Source organism: Neophocaena asiaeorientalis, unplaced genomic scaffold, assembly GCF_003031525.2.
Source record: "Neophocaena asiaeorientalis asiaeorientalis breed wild unplaced genomic scaffold, Neophocaena_asiaeorientalis_V1.1 scaffold136, whole genome shotgun sequence".
NCBI lineage: Eukaryota > Metazoa > Chordata > Mammalia > Artiodactyla > Phocoenidae > Neophocaena > Neophocaena asiaeorientalis.
The window spans coordinates 1,104,097-1,124,820 of NW_020185333.1; the positions used below are offsets into that span (position 1 = coordinate 1,104,097).

Sequence of the window (20,724 nt, forward strand, 5' to 3'; positions counted from 1 at the left end):
GTTTAGAGTCTACAGCTGTGTGGTCTAACACAAATACAATGGGAGCCACATAGGCAATTTTAGATTTTCCAGTAGCCACATTAAGAAAGTAAAAAGAAACAGGTGAAATTAATTTTAATAATATATTTTATTTTACACAATATATACAAAATATAATTTCAACATGTAATCAATATTTTTTCAATTACACATGTGACAGTTCACATTCTTATTATTCACACTAAGTCTTCAAAATCTGGCATGTATTTTCTACTTCTAGCACAGCTCATCTCAATAGGACTAACCACATCCCACGTGAGAGCCACATGTGGAAAGTGGCTGCCGTACCAGACAGGCATGTCTCCAGGAATCTGGCTTTTAGAGGATTGTCTTCTCAGGTCTCCAAGGAAACTCTGGTTCAATGAATTTCACTTTCAAATTTATTTTCCATCTAATTCAATCTCATTTTAGTAACCTGTCCCATTTACATCATCTATGGGCTCCTTTGTATTTTTAGCACCATCCAAATGGCATCTGTAAATGTTTCCCTGTTACCGTAATCATGCTAAATAACACCCAACTGTCAGTCCAGCCTCAGCCCAATGTCCACCTTTTCCAAATCAAACCACCACTCCCTTTTTGTCATTATATGTTAGCTCATTTGTGAACTGTGAATTGTCTTCTACTCCCAACCAATCTGCACTAGTTTTGCAATAAAAATGCTGTGAACTGCCATGGCAAATAACAGCATTTTTACAGGTATCTATCTTTCTTCCAAAGGACTTGGCACTCTGGACAGATTTCAGCTCATGGCTCCTGACTACATACTTGTTGGTAGAGAACTGAGAAAAATCAAAATCAAAATGCAAGGAGGAGTAGCAGTTGAATTGTGTCCTCACTCAACCAGCCTAATTCTGAGGGAGCAGGGCAATGTTCCATTTTAACCATTGGTAAAGGACAGTCTCGCTTCACATTTTCTCTCAGTTCCTGTGCCCAGGAAAGAATATCAGTCTCCTATAAACCCAACCTCCCTCATTCTTCTAAGAGAGGTGGTGGGAGGATAAAGCCTGAATGCCCGCTAAACAGAAATGAGCAGCTCAGATGCCACTCTAACCCCAGCACAAAGAGCTCAGGGTGTGAATTTAAGGGTTCCAGGCAGCTAGTTTGAGGTGCTCATTTTTTAAAACTTCCATCACCCTCCTTTGTTTTCCTGTGAAGAGTCCCTATTTTAAAATCCAGATTTTCCTTTCGGTGGGAAACAGATTCTTTCTTCAAAGGCTCAATGGCAGATTGATAGAGAAGAGGTGGATCTCGGCCCAAGGGCTGAACTACAGCTCCTGCAGTAGACACACACCATTTTTGTGGGCTTCCCCAAAGCACGTGACTGGAAGAGACTAGAATCCTCTATAACAGGTCATCACTAGCTTCTGCGTACATCAAGCAAAAGGAGATTTGAAAGTCTGCCCAGAGAATAGAATCTGAAGTCTTGCTGGCTCCCTTGATGCCAGGGTCTTCCATGTGGGACTTTCAGCTCCCAACTTTAGAATCTATGAATTCCCTGGACAAAAATCCTGCTCTCCCAGCCCAGCCTCACTGTTCCCTACATCCTCTCAGGCCATTTCCCCACAGATGAGCTCATGCTGACCATCTCACCCTGAACTGACATGTCTTCCCTAAGGCCTGTGTCTCCGACCCTTATCTCCTCACTACTTTTTAATGTAAATGTTGTCTCCCCACTGAACTGTAAGTTCTCAAAGGGCTGGGACCTGAATCAATGGTTTAGTCATTCTCCAATCTCTGCATACAAGCTGGTAGCATGCCTTAGTCCTAAAACGCCTTGGGTGTGTGAACGTTGACGCAGACGACAGTGGCAAATGAGAGGAGGTGCCTCTGCAGTCACCCCACCCCCGAAATCCACCACAGAATCCTGTAGCCCTGAACCCTGCCCAATGCTTTTAGGGGGAATGCAGATCTCAGCCACAGGATCTGTTCCAACTGTCAGATTCGAAACCAGGTCAAGTGTTTGTCCGGTTTTCTAACTTTGCATTGGTAATCAAGATACAGGCTCCTCCCCGGGATCTGCCAAGACGGTACAGAAGGGAAGGGTAAAGGGAATGCAGACACAGAGGAGGATGACATACATTCACTCAACCGAACACACCCGCACACACACGTGTGCAGACGTCCACATGCATACACACGCCTATACACACACAGACACACACACAGCCGTGACGGGCAGACGCCAATACGTCCATCTGTGATAGCACAGGCAGGACTGTGTCTCCCAGAGGATGCCCCCGGGAGCTAGCCCTCCTCGGCGGGGACGCTGAAGCTCGCGAGGCTTCTGTAACTCAAGACGTTGAAGTAGTCGTGCGGCTCGGGCTCTGCGCGGTCCTCTCCCGGCTGCTCCCTGCAGAGGCCGGCGTCCGCTCGCACACAGATGCCCGGGGAGGACAGGACGCCGGGCCTCCACTCCTCCTGTTCAGACAGCCTCCTCCCGAGGCCACCTTCCGCAGAACGGATTCTGAGAGATTTCTTCCAAAAACAAAAAAACTACAAAGTGAGTATGTGGGGATGTCTTTTAGAAGTTACTCCCCAAAATGATACATAGTTATAATGATCTCTTCCTTTCTTACACACACACACACACACACAAGTTGTGTTCTTATCCACAGCAGTTCCTTAACCCTTAATTTCTCAGCCTCTTCACCGTAGACGTCAGCACTAACCGCGCCCCGGAAAGGCTCCGGGCTACACGCGCACGGCGGCCCACGCGCTCCTGCCTGTTCGCTGAGCCTGGGCGGGCGGCTTCCAGTCCCAGCTCTCTCTTACTCCTTCTCGCTGCCTCTGACGCCGCTGACCGCTTCCTCTTTGAGATGTTCTCCTTCCCTGGGCCCCATGGCATCACTCTCTCCGCTTCTCCTCCTCCGCGGCTAGGCCTGCTCTTCTTGCCGCCGACACTTCAGCTCCCCAGGTAAAGAAGTTCCTCGGGGTTTCGGTCTCCGCTTTCTCGCGCCCGGGACTCTCTAGTCCGCTGTGCAGCACACTCGACACTTCATCCTTATGTACATCTGCAACCACCCTCTTCCCTCTAGGGATCCCCAAATCCCTATCCAAACCAGCCCAGGCTTCCGCCCTGAGCTCCAGACCCGCCCTGTGACTCCACCCACGGCAAGCCCATACACCACATGTATAGTTTCGCTTTACGCCCCACAGCAGACTGTGTGTGATGCCCCCCCAAAATGCCTTTTGCGATTTGGCCACACTCACTTTTCCAGCTTCATTTGCTGCAGTGCTTCCCCAACCAACAGCCCAACTCCCGGTATAGGGCCTGGATGCCAGAGAGGCACCGTTGATTGAGAATCTGCTATGAGCACCAAGTGGACTAGCTTCTTTATGTCATCTCAGCACAACCCTATCGACGTTTCTACTTGTGAGTGAGCCGATAGGTTCAGACAGGTGAAGTCCCAGTTCTGACTTGGGTTTGTGGGATTCCAGACGATGCGCTTCTCAGCCAAGCTGCCTCTCATCTTGCAGTGTCTCGAATGCCATGCACTCTTTCCTGCCTCTCCTCCCACGGTCCATTCACCACAGTTCCCTGCAAAGCTGTCTGCTCACTCCTCCAGACCCGGCTCTACAGCACGTTGTCCAAGAAGACGCCTCTGATCTTCCGGGAGAGTAACATCCTTCCTGTGTGTTCCACTACGGTCCCGGGGGGGTTCCCTGTTGTAACATTCATTGCTGCCTGGAATTTGTTTACCCTTCTGTCTCTTCAGGCCCCAAACTGTGAGCTCCCCTGAGGGGAGGGTCTGTGCTGTATTCCTCTTGGTAACCTCGGAGTTCACAACAGATGCTCAGTATAGGTCTTAGAGGACTGAAATGCACACAAAAACACACAAACTCACTCTCTCTCTCTCTCTTTCCTTGCTCGCTCCCCCCCACCTGGCCCCAAATCTAAATAAACGGGATTTTCCAAATCAAAATATGGACTCATGGTCGGACAAGTACATTTACACTTATGAGACAAGAGGATAGACCGTGAAACATGTCTGAGAAAATCAAGGATGTGAAATCAGCCATCACGTCCATATGACAGCATCATAGGTGAGGGTTGTGCTTTACAGGCAAGAAAATCAGAGCAGCAGGCACAGGCGGGATGGCAGGAGAAATGCCTAATAGCGTACAATGCAAAGGTGACATCCTCTTGGCCTTCGTGGGTACTGCTCTAAAGCTGGTCACCTAGCCCCACTGGAGGTCCAAATGACAGAATCACAAAGAGCCACCACACACAGGCTTGGAAAGTAACAACAAACACAAACCAAATTGCATTCTGCCCACCCCACTGCTTCCAGGATAGGAAACAGCACCATCCTCATTGGCTAGGGTCAAGCTCTGCAGGACATAAATAGACACAGAGAGGCGGAGCGGGAGGGTGGGCAGCATGGATGGGCGCCTTGAACACATATCGGAAGTTACAGGTGCGGCCTCACTGCGGGCCCTGAGGAGCTGGGGCCCACGGACTGTTTCATTCATTGCTTTTCAGTAGAAGTGGCTGCGCCTTACTGTAGGTGTGAAGGAAAGGGTTGTTATCGTAGGTCAAGCTGATTCTTTGCTTCAAAGAAGTCCTACATCCCTTGATGCAACCCTATCCATTTAAAAAATACAGATACCCGATTCTTTCTCAGAGACCCGATTGTGGCTTTTTGTGTTGGTGTGTTCTCGTTCCCATTCTTAGACTGCCTACCCTTGCCTTTGAATCTCAGGACTATTTTGTCTTCCAAAAATCCTCTGGGAAATGTAAATATGCCTGAGCTGGGTCTCTCAGCTGTTCTGTTTTCATTCCATCCTGCATAGGGAACCCTGTCATTGTAATCAGTGTAAAAAACAAGTCTGGAATTAAGGCATTGATGTTGTTCTAAAAGACCAAACGAAGCTACGACGATAGCAACCATGGAGATTTGCGGGACAAATGTTACCCTCTTGGAGAACGTGAGAACAGACAGTTGGCAGTCACTGTCCTGCAGCTGGACACACCCATCTGTCCTTGCCCTCACAGAAGGTCCCCTGGGTGCACTTTTCCCAATAGTCGCTTAGCAAATGACATCCATTCATTTAGTCAAATCAATCTATGCAACGTAACTAATTTATTGAGCACCAGGTATCATGAGATGCTACAGTAAATAAATCTTATAATAATTATAAGAACTTAAGAAATAATGGTTATTCATACATGCCAGGAAAAATGCCAGGGGCCTTATGTGAATTACATGACTCGAGTTTTTCTACAACCCTAACAGGGCAATACCATAATTGTTCCCATTTTACAGATGAAGAAGGTGAGGGTCAGCAAAGTTAGGTGGCCCAGCTACTCAAGTGGTAGAGTCAGGATCCAAACCCTAGGCCTGTCTGATTCCAAACGCCAAACTCCTAAATAATTCAACCTACTGGCTCTCAGGGTCTGTAGGGAATACTGTTGGTGCCCTGCTCAGATCACCTCACCGCCTGACCAGTGCCTCCTTTCCCCAGACACTGGGAATCTAGGCTATGAGTGGCTCACAGATGCCCCTTCTCTGGAGAATTGCTCTTGGACCTTTCCTGGTGAGCAGCCAACAGTCAACAACTGGCTGAGGTGGGTTTTCAAAAGGCTGGCCCCCTCTCAAGGTGTGACCAAATCTGCTTCAACCACATCTCCCCCCGAAACCACATTCCTTAGCCCTACCTTGCTTCCTTCACCACTCTTCATCTGAGAGCCCAGCCCAATAAGTCACTCTCACCAGAATTCCCATGCCAGGCTGCATGTCTGGGAACAAATCTAAAGAAGGCAGACTCTAGGATGTGACTGTGGAGGGGAATCCCTCACCAGCTGAATGGGAAGACAGACCCCACCACTGGTGGTGAAATGGGAAGAGACACAAAGGGAAGGGGGTTACGAACTGGTGCAACAGCTCTGACATTTGAGAAGTAGAGAGCAAATAGTGCTTGTTAGGACTGTGGGATTGGGTGGCTTTTACTAAATTCTGCTGTTGGACTGAGACGAGAACATGACAGATCTACCAGCAACTGAAAGCAAAGTGTGAGAATCAAAGCTCCTCTTCCTTGGCAACATTTAAAGAAACGCTCACCTCCAACACTGAAGAGCAGGCAGAGGACCTACCTATAAGGGCGACAGAACTTCAAAGATGGCTGAATTCTAAGCCTGGGCAAGACTCCACCAATTTCTGTGCATTGGGAGGAGGATCTCTTGGTAGATGCACTTGGGAGCCTTGAACCACCAGCTTCTCTTGCATCATCTGGAGCTGCAGAGGTGACCCCCTTCCCCGGGATGGAAGATGGGTCCTGTCAGGACCTCCCTCCCCTCCCCTATTGGCCATTGGACCATAATTAGCAAAAATCTCAACCTACACTAACTGAGGGAATCCTGGGCATGCTGAGGGAGGAGAGAGGTTGTAACAAAAGGAGCTAACACATAACTGGTGGAACTGGGAGAGTATGTTTGGGAGTGAATCCTGAGGGGAGTGGATCAGGGCTGGGTGAATAGAACTTAAGACTGGATGAGGGACACATCATTTGTCAATATTAGGACACATCCCATGGCTCAAGATCTAACACCCTCACAAGGCCCCGGGACACAGCTGTCAACAGAGATGCCAACAGTGCTTTGGAAAACTAGGGAAGAAAGAAACAAAATGCTCAGAGAATTGGAGATGTTATCATAGACCCATGTGGAATAGTAAGAAGCATATATTTGTCTCTACCCCCAGTTCCTGCTAATATTTGGTCTCTATTAACCCCAGTTCCTGACACAGAGCTCCCTAAACTCCTAAAATATCCTGAGTGGTAGGAATGTCATACACAGGGCTCTTAAATCCCTTGGAATATCCTGGGTGACAGGGGTGTCTTTTGTTCCAATGAGGTGACTTTCGCTGGGCTCCAGAATGGAGGCTGGTTACCAGAACGACCAAGCCATGATGAGAAGCTTGGAACCTCCAGCCCTACTCCCTATTCTCCAGAGGGTGGAGGGGGCAGGAAACCGAGTTAATAACCAATCATGCCCGTGTGATGAAGTCTCCATAAAAATCCCAGAAGTATGAGATTTGGAGTTGATGAATATATCTACATGCTGGCAGGGCGGCACACCCAGCACCTTGGGGAGAGAAGGACCTGTGCTCAGGACCCTTCGAGACCTCACCCTATGTATTTCCTTCATCTGGGTATTCATCTGTATCCTTTATCAAATTCTTTATTATATAATAAGCAGGTACATGTAAGTAAGTGTTCCCCTGAGTTTTGTGAGATGTCTTAGCAAATTATCGAATCCGAGGAGAGGGTTGTAGGAACCTCAATATACAGCCAGTCAGTCAGTCAGTCAGTCAAAGGTACAGGTGACAACCTGGGACTTGCAATTGGCATCTGAAGGAGGGCAGTCTTGGAGGACTGAGCCCCTAACCTGATGTTAAGTCCAAGCAGATAGTGTCAGAACTGGATTGACTGTAGGACACTCAGGGGGTGTAGGAGAATTGGTCAGTGTGGCAATAAACCCACACATCTGGTGTCAGAAGTGTTCTGTGCAGTGCTAAGAGTAGAGAAGAGGAAAAGACAGACAAACAGAGTTTTTCCCAATACAGTCTACTAAATCAGGGATTGGGAAACTAAGGCCCATGGGTCAAATCTGGGGTACCACAGACCTTTGTACTGCTCACGAGCTAAAAATGGATTTTATATTTTTAAGTGATTGAAAAAAAATTCAAGAGAACAGTATTTTATTAAACATGAAAATTATATGAAATTCAAATTTCAGTGTTTATAAATAAAGACTTATTGAAACACAGCCGCACTCACTCATTTACATATTGTCTGTGCTGCTTTCACAGTGCAATGGCAGAGCTGAATTTTTGCAACAGAGACCGTAAGGCCCACAAAAGCTAAAAGATCCTGGCCCTTTACAAAGAAACTTCGCCAATTCCTGTACTAAGTAATTTTTTAAATCCAACAGCTGATTATGTTTCTTGGGAAGATCCAGAAGACACCCTTTTGCTGAGGTGGAAAGGAATGTGCTAGTTAGGGCAGCACCAGCGTCATTGAGGGGCTCAGAGATGTCTCTCCTCTATAGGCTGGAGCTGAAGTAGGCAATGCTTTTATAGAACTGGATCCCCAGTAGAAAGAGGGATGAGGAGATGCCAAAATAATATAGGGACAGATGGCAGCACTTAAGAAACAAGGTGGATGTAACTACTGCAATGGCAGCCAAGGAAGCCTGGCCCACAGGGATAGTAAGATGGCTAATAAAGCCCAGTGTGTTCCTAGGAGAAATATAGATGGACAGCCAACAAGGATATTGCTTAAATGTATAATCAAAAGATCAAGGATACATGAGCGTAGACGGAAGCATGGAAAGCCAAGATTTCTTGCCCATTTCCAGGTCTATAATAGTACTGGCTTGGATCCTGTCTGTTCACCCCTCAACGTCACTCTCCAACCTTCTGCACCCTCTTGTGTGCCCAGAGAAGACTGAACTACGCGTACTGAATCAGTGAGTTCCCTTGTCCTCTGGCTTGAGTTTGGGTTCAGCCAATGCAAAGCAACAGTAGGAGAATGGAGGGAAAGAGTGTGAGGTGAGGGTATATATTCTCCTGGCATTCTCTCTGCAGGGTGGACTTGGACTGGCTGTGGCCTTCAGTCAAAGATTACATTACTTCTCAAAGTGGTCCCTCCACACAACTGTCTCTTTTCAGGTCCTAGTCATCATCCTCCCTCCCAGGTTCCAGTAATCATCCTCTCTCCTTTCCCCTAAAGAACTAGGGTTGGTAACAACACACTCCTACACTCCTGCTTATGGTTTCCTTATATGCTTCCCAATCCTTTGTAAATCTCCTTATTAAGCTATCCTCAAACTACTCGTGTTGCGAATACTATGTGTTCCCTGATGGACCTTGAATAATACAGGTATAAAATGCATTTGAGCAAAGAGAGAGAGAAGACTGGAAACTATAGCCAAAGCATATGAAAAAACAGAGAGGAACTAATTTAGACAGGAAGCAGTGGACATGTCAAAGAGGGGGCTGATGAGTAAAACATTTTAGAAGGGGAGCCGCAGAGCTTGATAGCTACTGGACTCTCTCTTTTCACCTTTTCCCCTTTCCCTTATACAAAGATGACCAAAGTTGGTCTAGGATACTGACCTGGAAATGAACCAGTCTTAATCCTTAACAGGAAAATGTGTTCTGCTGCTTCTAAAGAGCTTTCCATATGTCCACGCCAGAGCTGCAGAGCTCCGGTGACAGCAAAGGACACTTGTTCACCAACCACCATAACAGCTCCCTGCCCAGCTCAGAGATCAATCACCATTCTCTTCACCTCTCCCCTCTAGTCAATCACTTCTCTTTCCCTCATCTTCCCCTAGAGGTTTCATTTACTAAACCTGTCTACTGTGATAGCCAAGACATAAATGAAAATACTATAAGTCATTGACTTCCTCGATAGCACTAGCCACATCTCAGCCACTGCTGGATCCCCAGTACTCTGTTCCATGATGTCTGTTGAATGACAAGGAATAAATGGCCACACCTCTATGAACCAGGTAGGTCAGCAATCTCAGTGTTCGTTCATAAACCTGGAAGTGAGGGTTTGAACCATAGGACAATAGATTTTTGTAGGCAAGTTGGTGGACCAGGCAGTCATCTTCTGGTATTAGATTTTATGTAACTTTCACCTATCACATGAGCTTTCCTACCATTTGGAGAATCTCTTTCACTTCCTCTAGACCAAATTAACAAGGTCCAACAGGTGCCTGGAGCACTGTTAGACCAGTGACTGGGGGAGACCTGGCCAATTTGTAACTCAGAGGGGAACAAGACTTTAGTTTTGCTACCAAAATACCTTTTCCCATCCTCACTCCAATCTGTTCTCGGTAAAATAAGGTTAGAGTGAGTGTCCCTGGGCTCTCTTCATTTGTAGATCTGACTGAAGACAGAACATGTGTCAAATGGAACGTGTTATTTTTACATCAGTACCCTAGTTATTGATGGTAGGTTACAGAAAGCAAACTGAGTTTATCTACACAGAAAACTAAGAGAATTTAAGATGTAAGATATTAGACTAAGTGTTCAAGATGAGTCACTGGTAATAGACATGACCGTGCACAGAAGTGTAACTCCGTAAGCAGAATTAACACTAGGAAAATATATACAATTTTTTATCCTAGGCAGGGATATAGAATTAAGGCTGTTTAAAATGCAAAATACCATGAGGTCTAAGTGGAGGAACGTTACAATAGCACTCTCTTATTAAGCAATTCTAGTTTGTGCAATTCATCTCAACTCTGAGGCCTGGAGAGGGAAGTAGCTCTCGGTCTTCAGAGGAGTGACAAGAGTAAAATAGATGTTAAGTAAAAAAGAAGAGAAAGTCAAAGGATGGTCCATTTCTGAGAGAGGGAGAAAAGGAAAAAGAAAGTCTTCAAAGGAGTGACAAGAGTAAAATAGTAAAATAGATGTTAAGTAAAAAAGAAGAGAAAGTCAAAGGATGGTCCATTTCTGAGAGAGGGAGAAAAGGAAAAAGAGGACAAGAGCTCACAATAAGCAAGCAAGATGGAACCAGAGCCTAAGAACACACATCTGTCCACATCCCTCCCTCTCTGGGACTGGCAGTGACCTGGCCACATTCAGGCTAAATGGCTGTTCAGGAATCAGGTACAGAGGGGCTAGAACTCGAGTTGGGGGCCTTGACCCAATATTGCCAAAGGTACAGAGTGGGTGGACTGGGTAAATATGTTCTGCTTGTAAAAGTCAGCCTTTGAGTGCAGATATGAAATACAATATCAGAAATAGGAGTTCTGCTTCTGGTAGAACAATGATTGCCTCTGTTGCTTTGAACCAACCTTTCCAGGGAGAATAGCTAGAAAAACTGAACAAAATATTATAAACATCTATCTGTATTAATCAGAAATCTATCCAATCAGTGAGAAATTTGTGGTCTGGGGAGCAAGATCCAGGAGTAGGAAGCCCAGAGAGATGAGATAAGCATTGTGGGGTTGGGAAGGGTATGGATTTTCTCCTAGAGAAATTGCCTGAGAGGCAAATTAGCTACACAGAATTTCTAGCTGGAGGGACAAAATTTAGAGTTCAGAGTCCACCGAGGAAGGGAGACTCTGGCAAACACTACAGGCTTTGAGTTGGGACCCCAAAGGACTACACTCTACAAGTAAGGAAGTAGCAGAAATTAAATCCAGCTTTAAATCCTCTCACTACTGATTTAATTAAGGTGATGGGAATGCTACTGCCTGAAGATTAGTTACCGGATGGAAGCAAAAAGGAATCTTCTTTAGAGGAAGATGATATTATCTACAGCCTCAAATTATGGCCACAGGTTTTCATGTAGAAATACAGCATTCAATGAAAAGTAAACAGTCAAAAAGATAAGATAGGTCCAAAAAAACAAGCAAAAAGAGAGAATATTAAAAGACCCATAGAGAACCCAATTAATAGGAGTATCAGGCACAGATTTCAGAATAACTATGATTAACATTTTCAAAGAATTAAAAACAAGATTGGGAATTTTGGCAGACTTTAAACTATCCAAACAAAGAACAAAATAGAAATCCTGGATCTGAAAAATATGATAATGGAAATTAAGAACTTACGGGATGAGTTTAACAGAAGAGTAGATCCATCAAAGAAGAGACTTGGTAAACTGGAAGGCATGTCCAAAGGAAACATTTGATGAGACAAGTAGATGGAAAATACAAAAAAGAGGGTAAGAGATGTTGGAAAAAGTGAAAATGTTGAAAATACCACATGATTAGAATTCCATAAGGAGAGGAAAACAAGGACAACGAAGTAATACATGAAGAAATAATAGCCAAGAATGATATAAAACTGACAAAAGATATCAAGCTACAAACTCAAAAAGCACTCCAAACCCCAAAGAGAATAAATACAAAGATGACTTTATCCAATTATATCACCATATAATTGCTGAAAACCAAAGAGAAAGAAAATTTCTAAAGAACCAGAAAAAAAAAAAACATTATCTTCCAAGGAGCAAAAATAAGATTCTCATATAATTTCTGAACAGAAATATGAGAATCCAGAGACAATGGGGCAATACTTTCCACATGTTGAAAGAAAATAGCTGCCAACATAGAATTCTATACCCAGCAAAACAAATATATCACTTTTAAATTAAGGAAAAATTAAGATATTTTCAGATGAACAAAAAGCAAGATAATTCATCACTAGCATGCCTGCCCACAAGGAAATGCTAAGGATATCCTTTGAGCAGAAGGAAAACTATCCTAGTTATAAGATAGAACATGCAGGAAGAAGTGAAGAGCAACAGAAAGGGTAAATCTAAATGAATATTGGCTCATAAGACAATAAATCATCTTCTTGGGGTTTAAAATAGAGAACTAAAATCCATGACAATAATAGCAGTAAGTTGGGGAAGTAGGTAAAGAGTTAATGTGTTCTAAGGTTCTTGCAAAATCCAAGAAACGATGAAAGTACTAATACATATTAGACTTTAATAAATCAGGGATCTATTTTGTAATCTCTAGTGTAACCACTAAAAGAAAAGAAAAATGCATAACTACTAAATAGATCTTTTTAATAATAAAAAGTACTTAATTCAAAAGGCAGCAAGAAAGATTGGGGAAAAAAACAGGCAAAGCAAATATGAAGAAAATAAAGTGGTAACTGTAAACCCACATGTATCAGGAATAACAGCACCAGGTACCAGTCCAGAGAGAGCAAAGCAAGGCTGCAGAGTTGAGGTGTTAACGGAGGGGAACCAGAGTTGGAGGGAAAGTGAGTCAGGCACTAGGGAAGAGGATCTGAAACAAGGTGGAAAACAGTGCTGGGAATCACAGGCCTGTGTTCCCCAAAGTGTTTGTTTAGTAACTTAAGGCAACCTGGGATGGCTTAAAAGACCCAACAGGGCAGACAAAACAGGAGTGGGAATTCTTGCTTATTCTAATCACTAACTACCAGTTATGACATAGGGATGTGGATATATTTCTTCATTGTTTACAAAGCTTTCACGTGCAATATGCCACCTGTTCATCACAACCCCGTGATACAGAGCGAGCAGAATCATAATCCCCATTTTATATATGAAGAAACAGAGACTTGGAAGATGAAACAGCATCCCTGTCATCACACACTCAATGCTGAGATTAGAAACTTCCAGTTCCCCGTCCAATACTCTTTCAGCCACGTGACCCCTTAAGCAAGAGTAACAGAGGATTTACAGCCTACTCATCTTGCCATGTACCTTTTACCCCTAAATTTTTGGAGTGTTGATTTCTCATTCTGCGGAAGTGCTAGATAGCCCAGCACTACTGAAGGGTTGTTAAAATTAAAGGAGCTAATGTTCAAAAACCCCTGGCACAGAGTAGATGCCCAAGACGCATCAAAATCACAGTGGCTAAGTCAGACTCTCAGAGGAGTGGCTTAAGGGACAAGCAGGAGCCAGGAATTGTAGGCCACAGCAAGATGGCGAGGATACGGATCCAACCTTTCAGGAGCTCCCAGACAAGGGAAGGGACAGCAAAAGAGCGTAAACAATGCCACTGAAAAGCAGAGCAAGGACTGTGAAGAAGGCACAATGAACAGTGGGAGAGATCACTTCCAGAAAGAAAGGCGACATGAAAGGACCAGGATGGCAGAGACGGGATGCCCAGGACTGAGATATGCAGCCAGAGTCATTACCTTTCTGGCCAGTGTGAGCACCACAATGACTGCTGTGCCGATGACTGCCAGGACTGTGGCCATGGCTCCAAGCAATGGGATCTGGAACCCAGCGCTGTGCTCAGCCACTAGAAGGAGGACAAAACAAAGGTGAGTGGGCAGAGGCCAGAAGCAAAGGGCAACCATTACAAGGGAAGCCTCAGCGTCAGGGCACGGGCATGGGAATTGGCCAGGCCTTTCTCTAACCACAGGACTGGCGTCTTCAGGTCCATCTCTTCGGACAGCAGAAAATCTGCCAGGCCCGTCATGAAATCAATGCCTGATCTCCCAAGGGGTGTACCCCACATACTTGACACCAGCACAGACCATTTTAACACTCCTTTCTCTTTTTGACAAAATCAATTTCAGTCATAATCTTGAAGTGAAACAAATAACATCCAGAAAAAAACCAGAAGGTGATTATTTTCTTTATTAAACTTCATATTTATAATCATACTAGTATAAAAAAAGTTTAATTAAAAATTAAAAGAACAGGGACTTCCCTGGTGGTCCAGTGGGTAAGACTCTGCACTCCTAATGCAGAGGTCCTGGGTTTGACCCCTGGTCGGAAAACTAGATCCCACATGCATGCCACAACTAAGAGTCTGCATGCTGCAACTAAGAAGCCCACGTGCCGCAACTAAGACCAGGCACAGCCAAAATAAATAAATAAATACACTATGAAAAAAAAATTGAAAGAACGTTAAAGTACAAAGAAGTAAAAAAGCATATAACCTTTCACCTTAAGCCTGTAACACTTACTCCAACTCGGCTGTGAGACCCTGGAGGGAGTAAGGTTCTGGAGCTTTATCCTTTGCTGTTTTGCCAGCACCAGGCACCTAACAGGTGCTTAATAAATACTCATGACATGAATTAAAGCATGAATAAGTGAAGTTCTATGAAGATGTAAAATGTAAATGCAAGGAGGAAAAGCTAAGAAGAGAGTTTTGAAAAGATGAGTGATGCTTGACCCAAGGAGAGTGTGAGGGAAACAGGACTATTGTCAGGATGTGTGCTGGACTATAAGTGGAAGGGTTTCCAGGCTGCCTCACCCCATCCCCACCTCCTTCCCAGGACCTTGGGCAGAACCTGGGTGTCCAGGGTATTCCTGAAAGGAGAAGGGTGTAGCAGAGGCCGGGCTGCTCTTCCTTCTAACAAAGGGCTTAGATTGCCAGGAGGATGGCTAAAGCATGTAATCACTTAGGGCAAGGGCAGCACCCCCAGTACCCACAAGGTACCAGTAGCTGGGGGGGAGCCCAAATTCCCCCGAATGTATTCTTCCTGCTCTGAGGACTCAGTCTCCTGCCTTGGCCACAGGTAGGGAAAGAGGACTGATGGAGACCGAAGTTGGAGAGGGTCAGAGGGGCTGCAGAGGGCTCTCCTTAGAACCAGAAAAGGATGGAGGCTCTTCACCACACGCTGCATTGGCCTATGCCAGGGGCCCTCCCTCTCTGGGACTGGCAGTGACCTGGCAGAAACTTTAAAATAACCTTTTATCTTCTCAGTTTACACATCGCTAACTCAAACAATCTCCAACACCACTGATGTCAGCAAATAGCAGTTCCGAGAGTGTAGTTGAGTGGAACCAGAACACCTGTGTTAAAATCAGCTGTACCGCTCTGAGCAACAGCCAAGCCTCAGCCTCCACCTCCACCCAACAGTCAGATGGGAATCGGGGGATCATATTCATACTTATGTTCATGCTTACTTACATACTTAATTCATGCTTGTCATGTTCCAGGGACTGTTCTAAGGGCATTTTTTTTTTAGTAAGTAATTCAATCCTACGTTAGCTCCTCAGGAGGTCTTACATCTTCTCCTCATTTCACAGACGGGAAAAACAAGGCACAGAGAAGCCCAATAATCTTGTCTGAGGTCAACAGCAACACCAGGATTTGGACCCAGGCTGCCTGAGTCCATCATGACTCTGCTATCCTGTCCCTCAGCCATGATAACAACCCTTTCCCACCCTCCAGAGAACTGGTTTAAGTGTCCAGGTGGATAATGAAAGTGAAAGCATTTTGGAAACTATGAAGTACCACAGAAATGTAAATTATTGTACATTTACACTTAGCACTGAGCTCTAATCCTTTATAAACTTGGTGGCTAATTCTAATTTGCATGATCGATGCTAAACTAATTAATGAGATCCTTTCTCACAAGACCTGAACAACTGGTCTTCCTAACAAATATACATAAGAGGTGCTTTTACCCAAACAGTAGTTCTCAGTCCTGGCTGCCCATTCAAATCATCGGGGTGCTTTTAGAACCTAGCACAACCTGCTCTGCCCCTCTGACTGAACTGGTCCGGGATGGGGTGCCAGCATCAGTACCATTCAAAAGCTCCCAGGTGATTTGAATGTGAACCAGGGTTGGAAGGCCCCGCTCTGCAGTATTGGGCAGGAATGCATTTTCTACCCTAGAGGATGACGGTCACCAGCCACCCTGCCCCAGAGAGCATACCTGAGCTTTGTAGGACTTCCAGAAAGACTGTCCCTTTGTAAATGCCATCAGGGTAGGTGTGATAGATGCAGACGTACTCTCCTGTGTCGTTCCTGGTCAGTGACTGGAGGGTGAGGCCCAGGTTGGGGCCTGGGACCATTCGCTCCGTGAAGGCTGGGTCGATGTGCCACCCCAGGCTGGCATGATGAATGGCCAAAACTTGGTCCTGCTGTTTCCAGTTGACCTGGGTCACTTTGGCAGTAGTGGAGGAGAGGTGACATTGTAAGGTGACAGAGCCACCTTCCTCTGCAGAAATGTTCCCCGTTGTTACTATTCTGCCTGTCACAGCTCCTAGGGAAGGGGGAAAAAAAGCAAGCACTTTTAGCAGCTGTCTTTGAAACTTCCCGTAGAAATTCCAAGGCGGCTTTAGGCCAGAATTGATTTTTGCAATGACAGTCTCTCCAGTCTGCCCTGTCATTCCCCCATACAGACTGTAATTACTACACAACATAACACTTCACCCTCTTAGGATATTCTGTGGGAATATACCTTCCTGATGAACTCATTGATTATTTCCACACACTTATCTTGTCTCCCTACCTAGAATATAAGCCCTTGTCAGCCATCGCTTCTGCTTGATTGTATCTTCCAGCAGCCAGTTCTGTGCCGGACACATTATCCTTTGAAACAAAACCTGGCTCTTTTGGTTGACAACCATTTGGGGTGCCCGGAAAATGTTTCAGGAAAGCCACGACATCCAAAGGAAAGGAGGCTTGGAGAGTAACTCTGCTTCTCCAGGCAAAGCCACCATCCTTGACACTGACCTCCACCCCGGCTCCAGACGGTTCAGAAAGCAACAGGGAAACAAAATTATACTACGGTTTTTAAATATTTCTGCCCCCTTCAGAAATATTTGCTTATGTTATTTGATATAGAAGGAAATCAATTTAACATAAATTAAATCTCTAACAGTAGGATCTCTGGAATCTATGACGAAGACATTTTTTAATCCACAGGAAACATGTTGGGTTGGCCAAAAAGTTCGTGCGGGTTTTTCCATTACGGAAATACAATGTTTTTCTAGAAGTTTCCGCAAGGACAGAAGAAAGGAGGATGGCGCAGGAGTGAACTTCTCTCAGCAAACTCATCGTCCCTCCTCCTTAGTCCCTTTCTGTCCTCCTGCTTCCTTCCTTAGTTCAGCCATTCTGGCACCCCCCCATCCCCAAGTCCTTCAACTGCCGCCTAGTACAGAACTGTATCTCCTTCTCAGAGACAGCCGTTTCTCAACGAGGGGACACAGGGCTCTGAAAGCTGTGTTTCCTTCCCTCAGATGGATAAGACCATGGCTCCAGCCTCCCCCTTCCTCCGCCCGCTCTCCCTCCCCTTCCAGTCCCAGACTAGACTTCAGTACCTGAGGCAGGGAGGAGAGCCTGCCTCAGCCCCTGGGCCCAGAGCAGTAGGAGACACCACTGCATGCTTCTGCCCAGGGGGCCGACAGGAAGGAGCTGCGGCCTCTTCTGCCAGCGAAACTGGCCGACTGCTGATGGCAGGGTGAAACTGAGCCTCTGAGGAAGAGAAGGTTTCGGAAAAACCAACTTCAGCAAAAACAACGTCGAAGGTAAAACTCACGACAAGTGCACAAACTGCACAGGGTGAGCCACAAGAAAGACCATGAAGGAAACACATTTAAAAATAAACAAAAATGTGGTTAGAGGTACACTGGTCTTCGGATTACTATTAGTCAACCTATTGTTTTTAAGTTCGGTCTCAATGCACTTTTTGTTTAAATTAGCCTTTATCTAATGAGCTCAAGCACATCTGTGTAATGCCCAAGATTCTGGAGAACCTGTTCCTGACAGGGTTCACTGGGCTGCCCCGACTGCAATGACAAGAGAAACTTAAGTTTGTGCACTTGAAGGCCAGGAACTGCACTTGAAGTCTAATGATCGAGGGAACAAAAGACATTTATTCAGAAACAAGACATGAGTGCGACAAAAGTCTTGGTCAAACAGAGCAACTTTCCCCTGAATGAGGGAAAGAACTAAGATCCTGTCTCCTTGAATCTAATTTCTTCTGTCTTGTTTATTTGGACTGAGACACTGTCGAATTCGGGCTCAGTCTCTCTGACCCAGTAGAGTCAGAGGAGACGAGAAGAGTGAGTTTTCTCCCGTACTGTGACCCCGTGACAATCCGGGATGCAAAGAAGGGCGAGCCCCAGTTGCCTGACCCTGGATCGGGATTGGCCGACACTTTTCTGGAGCTTCCAGCTCATCGTCAAGTCCTGCTGTTGACCCACCCTTCCTTCCTGCTTCTCACCTTCCCTCTCTCAGTTCATGCCTTTGAAAGTCCCTGAGTGCCTGAGAAGCGCTGGACTCGAGACTAGGCTCTGGAGATATGAGAGTAGATAATCACCGCCCCTGCTGTCAAAGTCAAAGCTTGCTCTGGTGAAGCGACACCCTGGGGAGAGGAGGTGGAAGGTACACATTCACCTGCCCTGGGCATGGCCCGTGGTGTTATGTCCTGAAAGTCTGCTGCTCCAACAGGGGACCATCTGAAGCCTGGCGCTCTGCCTCTCATTCCAGCCCAGCACCCTGAGCATTCCACACTTTCTGGGCTCCTGTCCTCCTCCTCTTCTGCAGGACGCTCCATCTCAAACCAGTTTCCTCCCCTCCCTGGGTACTACCTATTCCCAACCCTACGCTACGACCTATGTACACCCCTACACCCCACCCCCAGCCCCTTAGACAACTTATGCCTCACCAACTTCTTTCTGCCCACCCCAATTCGACCTGTCCTTCAAGGCTCACGTCAAGACATGTCTCCTCTACCGCCTCTCCACAGTCACAGAGCCTGCAGCTGAAGAAGCTATGAGACCTAACGCGTGTCTACCTAATGTGGCCGCAGAGGTTGAACCAGAGGGGTGTTTTCAAAACTGGTTGCCAAGGCAGAGGGGCGAGGGGTGGGAGAGCCGAGAGCAGCTCTGGGGAATAGAGCACAAAGGCGGACTCTGGCGTTCGGACTATAAAAAACTCAGAGACTGTGTTTCTATAGTGGGGGTTGGCAGAAGCCACAGAGGCAGGACCAGCTGGCCTTCTGTACCCATGGGTTCTGCATCTGTGGATTCAACCAACCACAGATTGAAAAGATTTTTTTAAAAAATTCCAGAAAGTTCCAAAGAGCAAAACTTGAACTTGCCATGCACTGGCAACTATTTACATAGCATTTACATTGTATTTATAACTATTCACATAGCATTTACATGCTATTAGGTATTATAAGTAATCTAGAAATGATATAATTGTATCATATAACCTAGGAGGATTTGCCTAGGTTATATGAAAATACTAGGCCATTTTATGTAAGGGACTTGAACGTCTACACGGTTCTCAGTACCAATCCCCACAGATACTGAAGGATGACTGTATAATTAGAAATCCAAAGAAACTTAGAGTGGGTTAAAGAATTGTTCTATTTGTTTCTAAGCAGTCAGTCCAAAGAAGAGCACGGTCAAGTCCATTTTGATCGGTGGTGCTCTCCAGAGACATGTGAAGGTGGTGACTAACACCCTATGGAAGGAAAAAGACCTGGGTCCAAATTCATCCTGGTTTGATGACCTCGGGAAATTACTCAACCTCCTTAAGCCTCGGTTTCCTCATCTGTAAATAAAAACAATAGTACCCACTCCTCACTCCCCTCATAGCGTCCTTGTGAGGATTCAGTGAACTAATGTCCGGTAATGTGTTTAGCACAGTGCCTGGAACACAGGAAGGGTTCAATACATCAATGATAGTATTGATAATAACATTAACTAAGGAAGTGAAAGGAAAATCAGAGGAGAATATCCCTGTCTGTGTAATGTATTTTGACAGGAGTAAACCCCTGGTCTCTGGACTCCAAGGCCAGAGTCCTACAAACCTCTTCATTCTGGCTTAGGCATCTGATATCAAATATGAGAATAAAATATTACTGTGGAAAAGTAGGCACTGTACCAGCCAAACCCTGAGGACGGAGGAAGGTGAATGACAGAAGAGTCTCCCCAGGGAACCTCCCAAATCCCTCTGGGAGCCTCCTATTGGGACTCCTGGAACGGTCGCTGGCAGCAGCCGGAGCAAAGCAGCACAACCGTGAGAAGCAGGTCTGGAGCAAGAGCTTCCCGGGCCACCCTGAGCCTTTGGGGCCCCCCTTGGCAGCCCCTGCAGCAAAGCGTGAACCCCTGTGGTTAGTTGGGTGCCAACTCACGTTTCCATTTCAAGTTCTAAAAGGAGCCACTGTTTCTTCCCTGACTTCTGGGGTTGTGGGCTGCACAGGGATGGTTAGCCTTGAGGCAGTGGGGTGGGTGTAGGTGTTGGGGAAGGGACTCTATTTGCATGTAAAGGGACTCTATTTGCATGTAAAGGTGTTGGGGGATGGGACTCTATTTGCACGTAAAGGGACTCTATTTGCACGTAGAATGTAAAACACTCACCAGGCCCCTCAAGTCCTTTCACAGCCCAGCCTTCCCCTCTCCCTGTAAGCCCCCCTTGAGCCCACAGCTGGCTCCCCAGCTCCACTTGGAAGCCCATGGCTCGGCGGGGCGGGT

At 45.9% G+C, this 20,724-nt stretch overlaps 1 protein-coding gene across 1 annotated transcript; it reads right to left on the reverse strand.

Annotated features, from left to right (window-relative positions):
- Positions 1–220: 220 nt before the first annotated feature.
- On the reverse strand, positions 221–17,682 carry TIGIT (T cell immunoreceptor with Ig and ITIM domains). Its single transcript, XM_024735362.1, has 4 exons — positions 17,557–17,682; positions 16,167–16,496; positions 13,686–13,792; positions 221–2,517 (listed from the first exon to the last, which is right to left on the reverse strand). The coding sequence occupies exons 1-4, from the start codon at positions 17,618–17,620 to the stop codon at positions 2,287–2,289; spliced, it is 732 nt and encodes a 243-aa protein (XP_024591130.1). The 5' UTR covers positions 17,621–17,682; the 3' UTR covers positions 221–2,286.
- Positions 17,683–20,724: the final 3,042 nt, after the last annotated feature.

Excerpts from the sequence above, each read along its gene's own strand:
- TIGIT (XM_024735362.1), bottom strand. The coding sequence starts at position 17,620 with ATGCAGTGGTGTCTCCTACTGCTCTGGGCCCAGGGGCTGAGGCAGGCT. Across the intron at positions 16,497-17,556 it reads GGCTCTCCTCCCTGCCTCAG|GAGCTGTGACAGGCAGAATA; the intron begins GTACTGAAGTCT and ends CCCCTTCCCTAG. Across the intron at positions 2,518-13,685 it reads TGCTCACACTGGCCAGAAAG|AAATCTCTCAGAATCCGTTC; the intron begins GTAATGACTCTG and ends TGTTTTTGGAAG.